Below are 14,475 nucleotides of genomic sequence, written 5' to 3' on the forward strand. Positions count from 1 at the left end.
TGACCCTCCTAGGTCACTAGACCTAAATTCCGATCAGGAGATCAGGCGAACCTAGCAACTACTTATATAATCTATCATGACTGCTGCCTTCACACTTCATGACAGTTAACGGTACTCAAATATGAATCGATTTGACAATGTTTATGTATAAAATACGTATATTATCGTGCTAAATACGCCAGAATTAACCCGTAAGCAATTTTTTTTACCTTGCTGATAATTTATGGTTTTGCCATCCGTGTCTTAGTAGCATCACTGAATCACATGAAATTCACGATATTTCTTAGGCCAGAAACACAAAATATAAAATACATCGACTTTTCCCGATCTCTCTGACCCATGAGAATCATGGTCTGTAACTCGGTGTGGAATGACACAGCTGGACTTCTGAAAGAAAGTACTGCAGTCAACAGTAGTAGTAGTGGTGGTAGACCAGATGGGTTCTCCTATTGCGTCATAGTTAACAGTATTTCAGGTTTGTATTATCGGGCAGATGCAGAAGTGTGTGTTTGTGGCTGGTTTGGTCCTTGCATTTAAAAAGTTTATTATTCAATTTTTTGTACTGGTTCGATTTTGTGTTTATAGTATTTTTGCACATCGTATAAATCTTTTTTTAAACCTCAATTTTGTTGTTGTGACCCCTTTGCACATTTTCAACAGCATATTTGATTTTGTCTTCAACTGAATTTATTTTTGCTCTTAATTATTATTTAAACCTTACTTCTTTTCAGTTTAATTCCGTTTTTAAATTCCAGTTTCTTCTTTCTTGATCATTTTTCGATTTTCTTCTTAGTCTTCCCTAATTTTTTCTGTTTTTTTTTATTTTATTCTTGTTAATCTTTTGCTCCTTTCTATTTGACTTTGTTTTTCTGCTTGTTCTCCTTTCCACTGTTTCATCATCTCCAACAATTTTCTATTTCATTTCAGCCGCTTGTCGATATCTTGAAATGGAATTTCACATTCCATTTTATTTTCATCAAAATAACCCCGCTCATGACGACAGCGTTGCAACAGATTCTATTACTGGTGGGTTCTTTTTGATTAAAAATAACGCAAAGTCCAGTCCACTTAATAACTATTTACTTCAACCCCTAACGTACAAGTTCTACAGACTATGTTCAATGATAGGTCTAACTCACACATAAAACTAAACAGTCACTTATTTGCAAACTCTTTATTTTGTTGAAGCACAAATTCAAAATTGTTTCTTATTTTGTCATTTGTTAATAGTTGGATCATTGTGTTTGATATGAATATAGATTTTATTATTTTGAAAATTTATTTCTTAAATAAAAAAAATTAATTTGTTATATTTCCCTTTTTGTTTGTTTAGTTTCATTTCCTAATATTTTGTTACTTTGCAATTTATATTCATTTTAAAAAATCGATTTTAAATCACAATTGAACGTTCTGCTAAACACACCTGAATCTTGTGTAATGTTACTGGAATTATTACCTATGATAATAACTATACAAGCGGGGTGCTTAAGTAATGAATCCTAATCACCTTTTTTTTATGAGATTGCATTTTCTTAGTTAGACTGGTATATTACCTACATTATTCACTGGGTTAATTTTTAGTTTTAATCTATTTAGGTAGTTTGCTTGGATCAAAAGTTATTAATTTTTCTTTTGGAATATTTTTCACCTCAAACGAACCTACTGAATCTTTACTAGGTAGATCCACTGTGAACAAATTTGTTTTGTTTCTGAAGTGGTCTAATCTCAGTAGATCTATAGCATGTTCAGTCTGAAAAGGTGTGATCTTGCTCAAGTGAATCTGAATTGATTAGTTCTGAATTAACAAAATACAAATGTAAGCAAACAGAAAATGTTTAAATCTGAAACAATCTAACCTGAATTAATTCAACTCAATACAAACTAATATAATGTGAGTTGAGTTTGAAGTATCTGATTCAAAAGTCTGAATTTCAATAGGCTTCTTTTATTTTGCTTTCACATCACATTCAGTACACAATCTTTAGTTGGTCAGAAAAACAAAATTTGCACAATATCCATACATTTTCCACACCTTATGACATACTCTGTCATCTTAAAACAGATGTCTAAAAAATCTCAATGTACCTACCACTATGTATAATAAATTTTTGGACTTGTTCAAGATGGTATGTGTGTGTGTGTGTGTGTATGTATGCATATGTTTGTATGCATGTGTATTTACACACAAACACACACAACATCTATGGGTGTACTTATTTTTAACTGAAAATAACCATAATCTACCACCACACCAGTACATTCTGTCATAGTTCATGATTCTTAGTCGTCAGAATCAAGAGAAGAAATTTCTGCTGGTAACATCAACACAACTTATATTAACTGAGCAATGTAATGCATCTTAACATTTTATAACACTATTTTAAACTTTAATATTAGTCTCATCTCATTTAGTCTTGTTACATGCTTATATTCTTCACTGAAACTCAAATTCACTATATAACTAAATTATCATTCACTTAAAAATGTAATTCAAATAGCGTGTCATTAGAATAAAAAGCATTTACATTAAAAATAATTATGATAGACTGGAAAATAAATTTATTTAATTCTTTAGAAAGTATTATTTCTCTCTTTCCTTAATGCTATCAGAGTTTACATCTTCATAGAATTAACCTACAATGGTGACCTTTCTTCAAGTTCACATTAGCAAAAAGTGATATTAACTTCAACTATTATTTCACAACCAACAATGTAGGAAAGGCATACACTGTAGTTATTTTATAATATAATTACAGCATATTTTTTCTTTTTTTTTCATCACCTGAAAAATATCCCCATCTATTCTTGTTTATATCTGACAATGAGATATTAAGTGTTGGTAAAACAAACAAAAGTACAAAGAGTATCTCAAAATTTGATGCTCATTATAGCTGTTTGTACAGTACCTAGAACACTACATATGTAACACTGAATTGACTGTTTACATTACTTAATGATTTTCTCAAATAAAAAGCTTTTCAAATGCTGAACTCATTCAGGTAAAAATTACATTATCTTTAATAAACTGTACCTTCTATCTCTTGAAAATCTTCATTACAGACAAGAAAATCTGCAATAATTTCTTAACTGCAGCTTCCCTTAATCAAAATTAGATGCAAGGAAACTAGAAAAAATATTTGGCAAAAATAATTATTCTTAGTTTTTCACTGTGAAGAGAATGAAATTGAGGCAATTTTGCAACACCCTTCTAGTCATGAGCGAGTTAAAGAAATTTTGGCTTGATTTGTTTCAATGTTCAATTTTGTTCATGTAAATCTATACAAAGGCTATCTACACTAGACATCCTTAGTTTTGATCTCACAAGACTAGAGGGAAGGAAGCTAGTTAAAAGCACCCACCACCAATTATTGGGCTACTCTAATAAATTTTTTTTTATCATAATGCATTATAATGGCCCCAAAGTATGTAAGGATTGTTTGTTTGGAATTAAGCACAAAACTACACAATGGGCTATCTGTGCTCTGCCCACCATGGGTATCGAAACCTGGTTTCTTGCGTTGTAAGTCCACAGACATACCACTGTGCCACTGGGGAGCAGTATACAAGGATACAAAAAGTTTTATCAAAATACCAATCTCTCAAAAAAAGAATGGTCTTCTCAACATTCTCAAATGAACCTACTGAATCTTAACCAGGTAGATGCACTATGAACAAATATATTTTAATTGTTTCTGAAATGGTATGATCCTATTCTTGTGAATCTGATTTGATCTGTTCTGAATTAACAAAATACAACTGTCACCAAATAGAAAGTGTCTAGAAAAAATGTCAGAAAACATGAGAACATTAAAGAGGAGAGATATCCTAGACACACTTTCTATTTTAAATTTGAGAATCTGCAGTGCAAGTTAAATAAATCTGAAAATATCATTGTTAATATTTCTTAGAAACATTTAGAATAAAATCTACATATTACACAAAAAATGAATAAATTCACCATCTACTTTATAATAAAGATGTACCACCCACATTAAGCTAGTCATTATTGATTCACGTATGATATAGGTAATTAGGAATAACAATATCATACGTGAATTTAAGTATGATAATACTTAACTCTAAGTTGTTGTTGTTGTTTTCTTTAGATACGTGTAGCCTGTTGTTAAGTTTATTAATTGCTATACATACAAATTGACAACACTACAAGGTATTATGGGAATTTAACAATCCAGTCTTGATTACCATCTGAAAAAATCTTTTCAGCACAAATATTTCTCAACGTATGTTGTTTGGATATTCAAAAACTGACTAAACTAATACCTAAATGTACACATTCACAACACTGAAAAAGAGAACTTGCCATGTGCAATTAAGTTTTAGAATTCATTATATAACTTTCACAAAATATCAACAACTTCAGCTCTTAATATAACACTAGTAAAAAAGTATTTTGCTTGTTAATTAAATCACTTCTGAATAAAGGACTAGTCCATAATTCATATACTGGACAAGAAAATAAACTTATCATACCAGTATAACAGAAAATAACAGACAAATACATTTCTATTTATTTTCTAATCAATTCAATTAAATATTTTACAAGCATCACAAAAATCTGAAACTTGGACCACAATGTCAACACATTCAACAAAAAATATTTATTTATTATCTTCATAAAGCAAATTAAGAAAACTATAAAAAGGTTAGTTATATTTTTATCCACTTAGCATTTTTATGCCATGATCAGTAGACAGTGATTTTTCAAAATTATAAGATTCTTTTATTAACTTCTCCGTTGCATGTATATATATATTTACTTCTGTGATATATTTTTATTCATATCTACACTTCTTTAAAACCCTTTATGTAGTAATCAGTACAATAACTTATCAAGACATATGTAAACAAAACATTAATGCAAAGAGAGGGAAAACCTTTCTTCGTTACTTCTGGTTCAATTTTATCAATTTATGTTTATCTTATGTTAGTTAATAAATGTGAAACAAATTGCTTAATTTTCTAGCATAATGTCTTAAAAACTTCATTTATATTTTCATTTGAGCATTCCCTTTTCCATATCAATTGTATAAGCCAATAACCTAAATAAGTTATCAACTTTGTATCTGTTCCATTACTATTAAAATTTTCAGGTACAAAGTGATGAAAAGTTAAATATCAATCACACAATTTTAGCAGGTATTTCTAATGACAAGTCACAATAATTTATATCATTGGTATTAGTTTTATCGAGCTCAAGTACTTTTTTATTTGTACAATGAATTAATGTCCTCAACATAAGTAAATTTCTAAATGTTGGGGAGCTTACACTTATTTAATACAAAATTAGTTAAAAATATGTTGTCAAACAACATTTTAATCATTCATTAGTCAAAAATTGACTATTCTTCCAGTTAATTTAAAGTATTAAGACACAAAAATGTATAATTATCAAATCATACTTTCATATTTACTGTCCATTTCTTTACAGATTTATAAGCAAGCAGTGATGGTTAGAATTTTAAAATGAAAACTTATAAAACTTAAACACCTGCGTTATATACAATTTACGTAAAAATCTAACCAAAAGAGGTAAGTAGTTGATACTTCAATCTACATATTTCTTAAAAAGTGTTTAAAGTATCCTGTATCATCCATTAGATACAATGCTGAGTGTCAATAATTATATTTATCAGAAATTTTGCAGTGATATTTTGTAAAGTATTTCTAACTAAAGTCTACCTTGATAAAGAATAAAAATTAACTTCTGAAAACAGTGACACCAATTTATTTTTTAAACGTAATACACTTTTGATCAAAACTATTTTCACACTTACACTGTTTCAGATAAATTTCACTTCAGTTGAAATTATTCACCTCTTTCATCACTATTGAATTTTATAAATACTAGAATAAAACAAATATTTCATTAAAGTGCAAACTGAACAATTTGCTGTTGTTTTCAATATATTCTTGAAGTTTTTTTAGTTGACAGATTAGCAAATGTTCATTGCTGTTGTTAAATAGTTTCTTTTGATTGTCTCAAAATGTTTACATGCTATGTACAGTGCACAGTTAATTATTAAGAAATAACTAAATATAATAAATATGTCATTGTAAACTGAAAAAGAATGATTTATAAGCATGATGAAGTGGTTTCATTTTTGGATAACATACTACATGTTTCAACAGAACATTAGTTGGTCTTCTTCAGAGAATATGTAATATGTTCTTCAAAAATAAAACCACTTCATTATGATTATAAATTATTGATTGTAAATTTCCTATCATATTGGCATAATGTGCTTCCACACACAAGTAAAAATAAACATGTCATTAAGCTTTGCAAAGAATTTTATTATTTGTGTTTAATTCCAACATAAAGATTGAATCAGAAAATCAGACTTTTATCTGATTTTGTTTGTCACATTCTTTACATAATGACACTAAACAACTGCCTCAAGTCTAAAGAGGATGAGCCATAAGAAAACCTTTAGAGAAATGATAGGCAATATGTTTCTATTTGCAACTAAAAACTAGATATATTTTTTTGCTTGTCAAAAATAAAGATAGAAGAAAGTTTGTGAATGATGTAAAATAATTTTCCAACCTACAAATATGAAGATGGGCATGATCTAGATACAAGAAATTCAGAAACGAATATTTCATCATGTACTGTGTTATGTTAAAAAAATATTTTAAATACCTAATCATTAGTTTCAGTGTCTGAGATTTTTTTTATTTTTTACATTTAGATTAAATTATACAAAAATACAAATTCAAGTAGAAACATAAGATTTTGGGTGATATCTGTAGGAATTTGATATTCATATCTTGCAAAATAGATGTAGATTATGCCACTAAAAATGCAACTTTAAAAACTGCAATCACAATACGATAGGAAAATTCATTAACAGGCTACAGTTGTGTGTAATTATCAGTACTCTAGTAGGTAGTAGAATAACAAAAGTTTAACACATTTAAAGTTGAGTTTTCCATCACAAGAAGAAAAAATAGTTCTGTCTTGATTGTAATACTAATTTTAAAATAGTAAATAATATATTTTCACCATATAGTAATAGTATGAAAGACAAATACCTTAGTATGAACAGTACTTTTACATACTTAAATATATAAAGATAGCCTCTATTCACTTAAACATTTACATGCAATAAGTGCTATACACATTTAATTTTAACTTTATTCAAATCACACAACCATGTTCAACCTTCATGTAACTGATTTGATCATGAAATTGTCAGTAATGTACATAACAGGCAACTGCTTCTAAAAAAAATAATGCAAGAAAAAATTGTCAAAATGTTCACGTAAAAGTTATGTCATGCTCAATTCTACTTTCAACCTGTGCAACCTCTTAACTCTCAGCATCTCTTTTCTAGTTTCAGTTTTGTTGGATTCTGACAGCTCAACATTCACATGTACTGAAGCAACAGTAGACTACAGACAAGTATCCAAACATATACAGATTTCTTTGTTATACCAAAACATATTTAAAAAATTCTTCGTGGCACTTGAAATTTTCTTTTTATTCAAATTACCTGAAAGTACAAATTTTTTTTTATAAGTTGTCAACAAACAATGTAAGTAACAGGTATCCCATATACTAAAAAGATTAGAAACAGCTGATATGGAATTGAAAAAATAACATCATACAATAAAACTATGTTTCACAACTACTAATATGGTATCAAAACACAAAATTTAAATACACCTAACAGTTTTATTGCAGGGGCATAACCAGAGAGTTGAAGACCACCCCAATATTCAAAAAAGTCAAAAAGTTCCACTATTTTTTCTTTTTCTTAAATAAACACTTAATCTTCAGGTAAATTATTTAACTTCTCTGCATAGAAGAAATATTAAAAAAAAGACCCTCCTTCCCCACACTATGTAGTGTTGACTATACCCCTGTATTGTATGGTGGGTTGTTTCAATCCCATTTTAGTTACTTACAATTTTTAATACAAATGAAATTACATAAACATTCACAAAACAAACATGCATTACCAATGCCTTTTAACTTTATTTATTATGGACAAAAAGAAATCCCATAATTCAGCAAAATCCATTTGGCACCAAATGTTACTCATGTCTTACCAACTTGTGTGAAGTAAGAATTGCAATTTGAACCTCTAATTAATATAGCATCTATATATACTATAGTCACAGAATTAAGGCATATGTAATTAATTTATGAAAGGCAACACTGGATGGCTTATAAAAGTCTACCAACTTTGTGGCAGTATTCAAACACAATTTTAAGACACACACACACACACAAGAAAAAACTTAACATAACCCACTAACCCTTTTCTGTCCAGACAACATTTTTTTTATCTCCTGATATTCTTCATGAGTTTCAAAGTTTTTTGCATCAATGGTGCTGTTTTTGGTTCTGTAAATAAATAAGACATTAAGGGTTTGATGAATAAACATTTTTCAATGACTAAGACTTTATATCTAAAATATTCCAATATTTTACACTGGTCAAAGTTTAGCAAATTAAACAAATCATACTTTTCATTACTTTTTAACCGTTTAAATCACTGAATGCACATACTTCTATTACAATTACCATTTTTAGTTTTGAAACTGGGGCTAAACTTTGCAAAAGCAAACAAAATTAAGGTTTTCGTAATAATGTTCTGGATTTCAAAACACAATATCAAGATTTACACTTTTCAAGTGCTTTCATGAAAACATTTCACAATGTATTTCATGATTCTTGACATATTTATGTAGCCTAGATTATGGTTGACTAATATAACTGCTATTAAAAGTGGGCAATTACTCTGATTACTTATGAGCATTGATTGCACCAATCAGTCATATAAGATAATCAAGTAATCAAAATATGTTTCCAATCATTAATGTTTTTGAATATTCAAACTATCTGAGTAATTAAAATATCACTAGAATATATCATTATAATTTTTGATTAATTCAGAGATGTTCAGATTAACTGATTAGTGTCATTATTCACATAAATAATCAACTAATAAAATTAGTGTTTCCAATTAATAATACTGGTAAAAGTAATGTATTAATTGCATGTAGTCAATTAATGAGCTTACAATTAATAATCATATTCCCCTAATCATTCAGCTTTAACTGTTACTTTAAACTAAACAGTTTTTCCAAATTAAATGAAACAATTTTATTCTTTAAGTTCATGTTTATATAATTAATAAATTGGAAATGTGTTACTCAAAATGATGCTACATTATAGAATGATTGTTTAAATGTATACAAAATTATATTTATGATTGAATTCAAAAGCAAAACTTACAGGTTGTACAAAAAATTGTAAAATATTTTCTTTTTTGAAAAAACAAAATTAATTCAGTATAATGAATTGGTTCAAGATTCTGTCTAAATTTCTCAATGAACTGTACATAACAAGCAAGTTCAAAGTAATTTTAATTGCATTAATAGCAATGTAAACAATACATAACTCAGTTTACAAATATTTTACCTCTATTCTGCAATAGTTGCACAGTTTAAAGGACGATTTAATACTTAACTTGTGAAAGTTTGAATAAGGGTGACAATATACTTCATCACATTTCTCAATTTCAATTCACAAAAAACAATAATTTTTTATTTTGTTTAGCTTATAATTTTCTATAATATTAGATGGCAGCTATTCAAGCTTTTTTTCTTTGTGAAACCCTTGAGTAATAACAGTTTTTGCAGCAAACCCCTTTTAAGCAGTAATAAATTTTGTAAAATAAAATATCTTTTGAATGTATTGAAAATAAAGTTCTATAACACATAGTATGTAACATATTTACAATAAAATCTGAATCTCTGATATTGTCATCAGTTTACAGTTAGTACCCAGTAAAACTGAAATAAAATTCTTGAAGCAAAATAATTTTTTTTTTAAATAAAACAATTTAAATAAAACTAATGATGCTTCTGAGCTTGTTTTGAAGAATACAGTGCTTTAACGTTCAGCTCAACAGAAGAGAGATATGGTCTTAAATCTGGTTCTGCATAAAGCTATTTCCTTCTGTAAATATTTTATTAAATTAGAAGGAAATTAAAATATTGGTAAGAACTGTAGAAACAGGAAAGTGAAAAAGATGCCATTACCAAATTTTTCTTGTGAACCACTGGTTGTGAAATGCTGTTCTATAGCAATCCTTTTCTATTAAATGTGAAGTTTTTGGAATTGTATATCAACATTATTTGACTGTAAGTACACAAAAAGTACTAATAAATGCTTTTTATGGCCTTTTCCTTTACTGTTGAAACACATATGTTCATAAGGATTTACCTTACTCTAAATAAATATGGACAAACTTGGGATAGAGAAAATTATAAACACTTTCAAGTTATCCAAGAGTTCAAGAGACAAAACAGCTTTATTATATACACACACACTATGTATGTATGTAAAATAACATACTCTTTAACTGACTGGATGAATTCGATGAGCTGCTACTAGACATCGCTGCATTTATCACTGGTGCTTGTGGACGAGGTGTTCCTTTCCCTAGTGGCCCTGCTTTCATTGGGTGACTAACTGGAAGTCCTGTTCCAAGCTTGGCTTGTTTGCGAGCTACTTCACGAGGAGGTTTAGCAGCTGTGTCGACATAAGCTAGTTTTGTTTGTCGTTCTATTGTCAAAGAAAAAAAATTTTGAATATATGAATAGTTATTTTTTTATTCTTCCCTAAATGAAACAAGACAAAATCTGTTTCTGTAAATTTGTTTAGCTTTCTGTAACAAATTCTTTTTGTTGTTTATTTGAACCAAAAGAAAACATCAAAACATACCACTTCTAATACAATTGGAAATAATCTACAAAGATACACAGATATCCTTCTATTTTTTGCTTCTCTTCAAGTGCAACTACTTAACACACCAACAAACATCACATATCCAGGAATTAAGCTTACCACTCTTAGTTCAAAAGTTTTATTAGCCATTTACCACCATCCATAAATTAAATCGACTGAATATAAATTGCTGTGTGGTTAAATAGAACAATGTAACAAACCTTTGAAGATACTCAAAACATGTAAAATTTGTAACTGTATTAATAATATTTAGATAAATAAATCCTATGTACATGATGAAAAAGTTTATAACCTAAACTTAGTTGAGTTTAATTTTACCAATTTAATTATATTTGCTGTATTCCAACAGCCTGTCTAAGGTATGCAAGGAAATGGGTATCGACCAGGTACAAAGTGTACAAGTCAAAAACTTACCACAGATCCACTGGGAGATCTTGAAGCAATAAGAAGAAAGTAGAACAACAACAAACCTCCATCAAAGTGAACAACATGGAGGCATGGCAACAGGAGCAGGAAAAAACTAGCAAAATCACTCTCGTCTTGAACATACAGAAAAAAATGAATATGCGTGGACCATTGACCTGAATAACCAGCTGTAAAAAAAAAAGGGTGTGAAAGGTAAAATCTCCTGAAGAGGTGTAGTGACACAGACCAAAATAAGAAGGTGCTGGAAAAAGAGAGTCCAAATTGTCTTTTTCCTCAGCAACATTGTCAGGTTGCAAAGGAAAAGAAATCACTGGCCAAACATACAAATTTAGCTCCCTGTGAATTAAGGTATGTACTTCCTCTGCAGATAGTCATATCAGTAGTTTTGTTGACTGTAACGGGAACTATTGTAGTCGATACATTGAATCACAATTCATACGAAATTCTCTTATAATTTGGTAACAAGAAAAAATGCAAAGAAAAAAAAATCTTTGAAACAGTTGAATGCAAACACAGTATGAGAAAACTGTTGGACAAAAAATCTGAAATGGTAAATAAGCACAATCACACATGCAAAAAAAACACACGTCTAAACAATGTTGTGCCAATCGAGAAAGTGAGGATTGAGCAGGAATAGCAGAGGGTGCTAGTTCTGCCAATACTATTGGTGGATAGTACTCACATGATATTTACATGTTCAAAAATGATGCACAATTGATGGGATATGTAAACTTGTGCACAGAACATGAACATTTTTTAGCAATGCTTAGAGGGCAGAAAGAAGATCAAGATACCTTTGTATGAGAGAGGTAAAACCATATCAGAAGTAAAATTTATGCCAATTCAATTGAATAAGGCTAAATAAAAGCCTCGTTATAAAATTCATTTTATGATTAACTTAAAAACTTAAATCAGTTGGTCATGTCCTCCCCCCACTTGTTATTCAATAAAACTGATAAAAAAGAATAGGAGTTTATTAATACATTGTTATCCTTATTCAAGGCCCTGAAATTTGCATTTCATACAGTTTTGGACTGTTGATCAGAAAATTTTGTAAGGCTCGTTAAGTAATAATAACACGTAATAAAAAACATTTTGTAAATGTAAAATAATGTAGGGATAGCAGTATCAAAAAGAATGCAAACAAGAATAAAGGGATGATACAGCTACACATAGTTCACACCCCTACATGACTTTCAACATAAAAATTCAATGTTACACTGTACACGAGTACAAAATAGTTACAAGGTTGGTCAATTCGGCCAACCCTGCAGTGAGAGCCTGTAATAATAAAGACATGTTTTGACTCAACTTTGTTTTCCTTGTATGCAAGTCTTAGGCTCTTAATTACACTACATTGATGCCTACCCTGACATGACCATGATAAAAAGATAAACAAACTGCATACCACCAATCAGGAATATATATAACTTCCAACTATAGTAATATTAAAGTCAAATATGCATTTTACAGTTTAATATTCAATTTTAATATTGAAAGTCATGTAGGGATGATCTATGTATAGCTGTATGATCCCTATATTCTTGTTTGCATTCTTTTTGGCACTGCCATACCTACATCATTTTACATTTTAAAAATGTTTTTTTTATTACTTGTTTTGTGACAGTTTTCCCTTAACTGAAAGTTAGTGTATTCTATGAATGTGTATAATAAAATTTAATATTATGTGTATTGCTTTTTGTTTTTACTGCTTCACTTCATATATAATATAGGGATTGGCTCCCTAAAGACATTGACTGTATGGTGTACAAAGCATTGAGTATTCTACATGTTACAGTCATCTATTATTGACTGTTAATTTTTGTTTCACCCTGTACTTAAGCCATTTAATGAAACACCAAGGGGTAATGATAGCATCATTTACAGTAAAATTATTATTTTATTTTTTAATTACTACTAGTTATTACAACTAAGTGATGACATTGTGCACTACTCAGAAACACAGAGAGTGGATTTAGGTTTAACTTGACATTAGTGATAAAGTAGTTGTACAGTTATTTCAACTGAAACAAGAAGAAGAAAGATGAACAATTTGATGGGTTGGACACTTTCTGGTTTGGTATCTTAGCAATGGTTTATTGCCATGTTTTAGGGCTTATTGGGTAGAGAAACAAATGAAAGTGAGTGGCAATCATCTTTTAAAGTAAAACTCTGTCATTGTTGATTTTTTAGCATGTATATTTGCATTATGCCTATTCAGTACCTTGGCCATCCCTACATATAGTCTACCAACTCTATGATATGGATGAAACACAACAAAATCCTATTTGAAAAATGCTATTTATTAAACAAAAAAAATGTATAGGACATAATTATGTATGTGTATATTGACAATAAATTAAACTACCAATCACTGCATTAGATGGCTCTTCAATTATTAATGACTGACAGGCATAAATCTAAAAACATAGGAATACTTACATAGGGAAGGGGAACATGTTCCATTATACCATAAATTACTTACTAGTCAACTACATCTACATAATCAGTACATAATCAATATTTAGGCAAGTGTCATAGGCTGTCCTTGCAAATTACCTAGCAACTATCTCACTTTGAAACCAAATTTATACCCATCTACAGACACATAAAACTCTGATTTTTTAAATTACCAGTAGAGGTAATTGCATTGTTTTATTAGCCATTAAACTAAAGTAGAAATTAATCACAAGAAAAATGTTACTAGTAATTACTATTTGATCACCACATTCCTCATTTAGATTCTACAATATTTGACATTGTAAAGATGCTCCATAAAAGGTCATAAGCACCAAATATTTGAGAAACAAAGACCTTTGTTCTAAAGCATTTAATTGTTTTCCCATCAAAAAAAATCACACAACCACATAATGAACAAAATATATTATAATTCCATTCTGAAGAAAATAATAGTTCCAGTATTTGAAAACTCACTTCTAGAAGTTTTAAGGATTGATGTGGCTAGTTGCACTGTAGTTGGAAAACATTATCACATTTTATACTCAAATTAATATTCAATACATCATTGAATCTAAGTATTAGAAATACAATTGCTTTTAGGTAATTGTTAGATTACGTGGTTTAGTACTAGCCTATCATCACAGTGAGCTGAGTTTGATCATCTGTAGAATCATCACATAACTAAGAATTCCTTAAAATATAAATAAATATACATACATGAACATTTGTGTATATATATATATATATATATATATATATAATTATTTATTTATATAGAAACAAAAACTGAAATACTGCATTAC

General features: G+C 29.1%; 1 protein-coding gene across 1 annotated transcript in view; it reads right to left on the bottom strand.

Moving 5' to 3' along the window:
- Nucleotides 1–1,929: 1,929 nt before the first annotated feature.
- The window catches only part of LOC106459970 (transcription elongation factor B polypeptide 3-like), a 77,046-nt gene continuing 64,500 nt past the window's right edge, over nucleotides 1,930–14,475 (bottom strand). The window contains 3 exon segments of the mRNA XM_013919648.2: nucleotides 1,930–7,517; nucleotides 8,287–8,374; nucleotides 10,394–10,603. Coding sequence (XP_013775102.2) covers nucleotides 8,313–8,374; nucleotides 10,394–10,603 — 272 coding nt within the window. The 3' untranslated portion in view covers nucleotides 1,930–7,517; nucleotides 8,287–8,312.

The sequence above is a fragment of the Limulus polyphemus genome, unplaced genomic scaffold (genome assembly GCF_000517525.1).
Source record: "Limulus polyphemus unplaced genomic scaffold, Limulus_polyphemus-2.1.2 Scaffold31, whole genome shotgun sequence".
Classification (NCBI taxonomy): domain Eukaryota; kingdom Metazoa; phylum Arthropoda; class Merostomata; order Xiphosura; family Limulidae; genus Limulus; species Limulus polyphemus.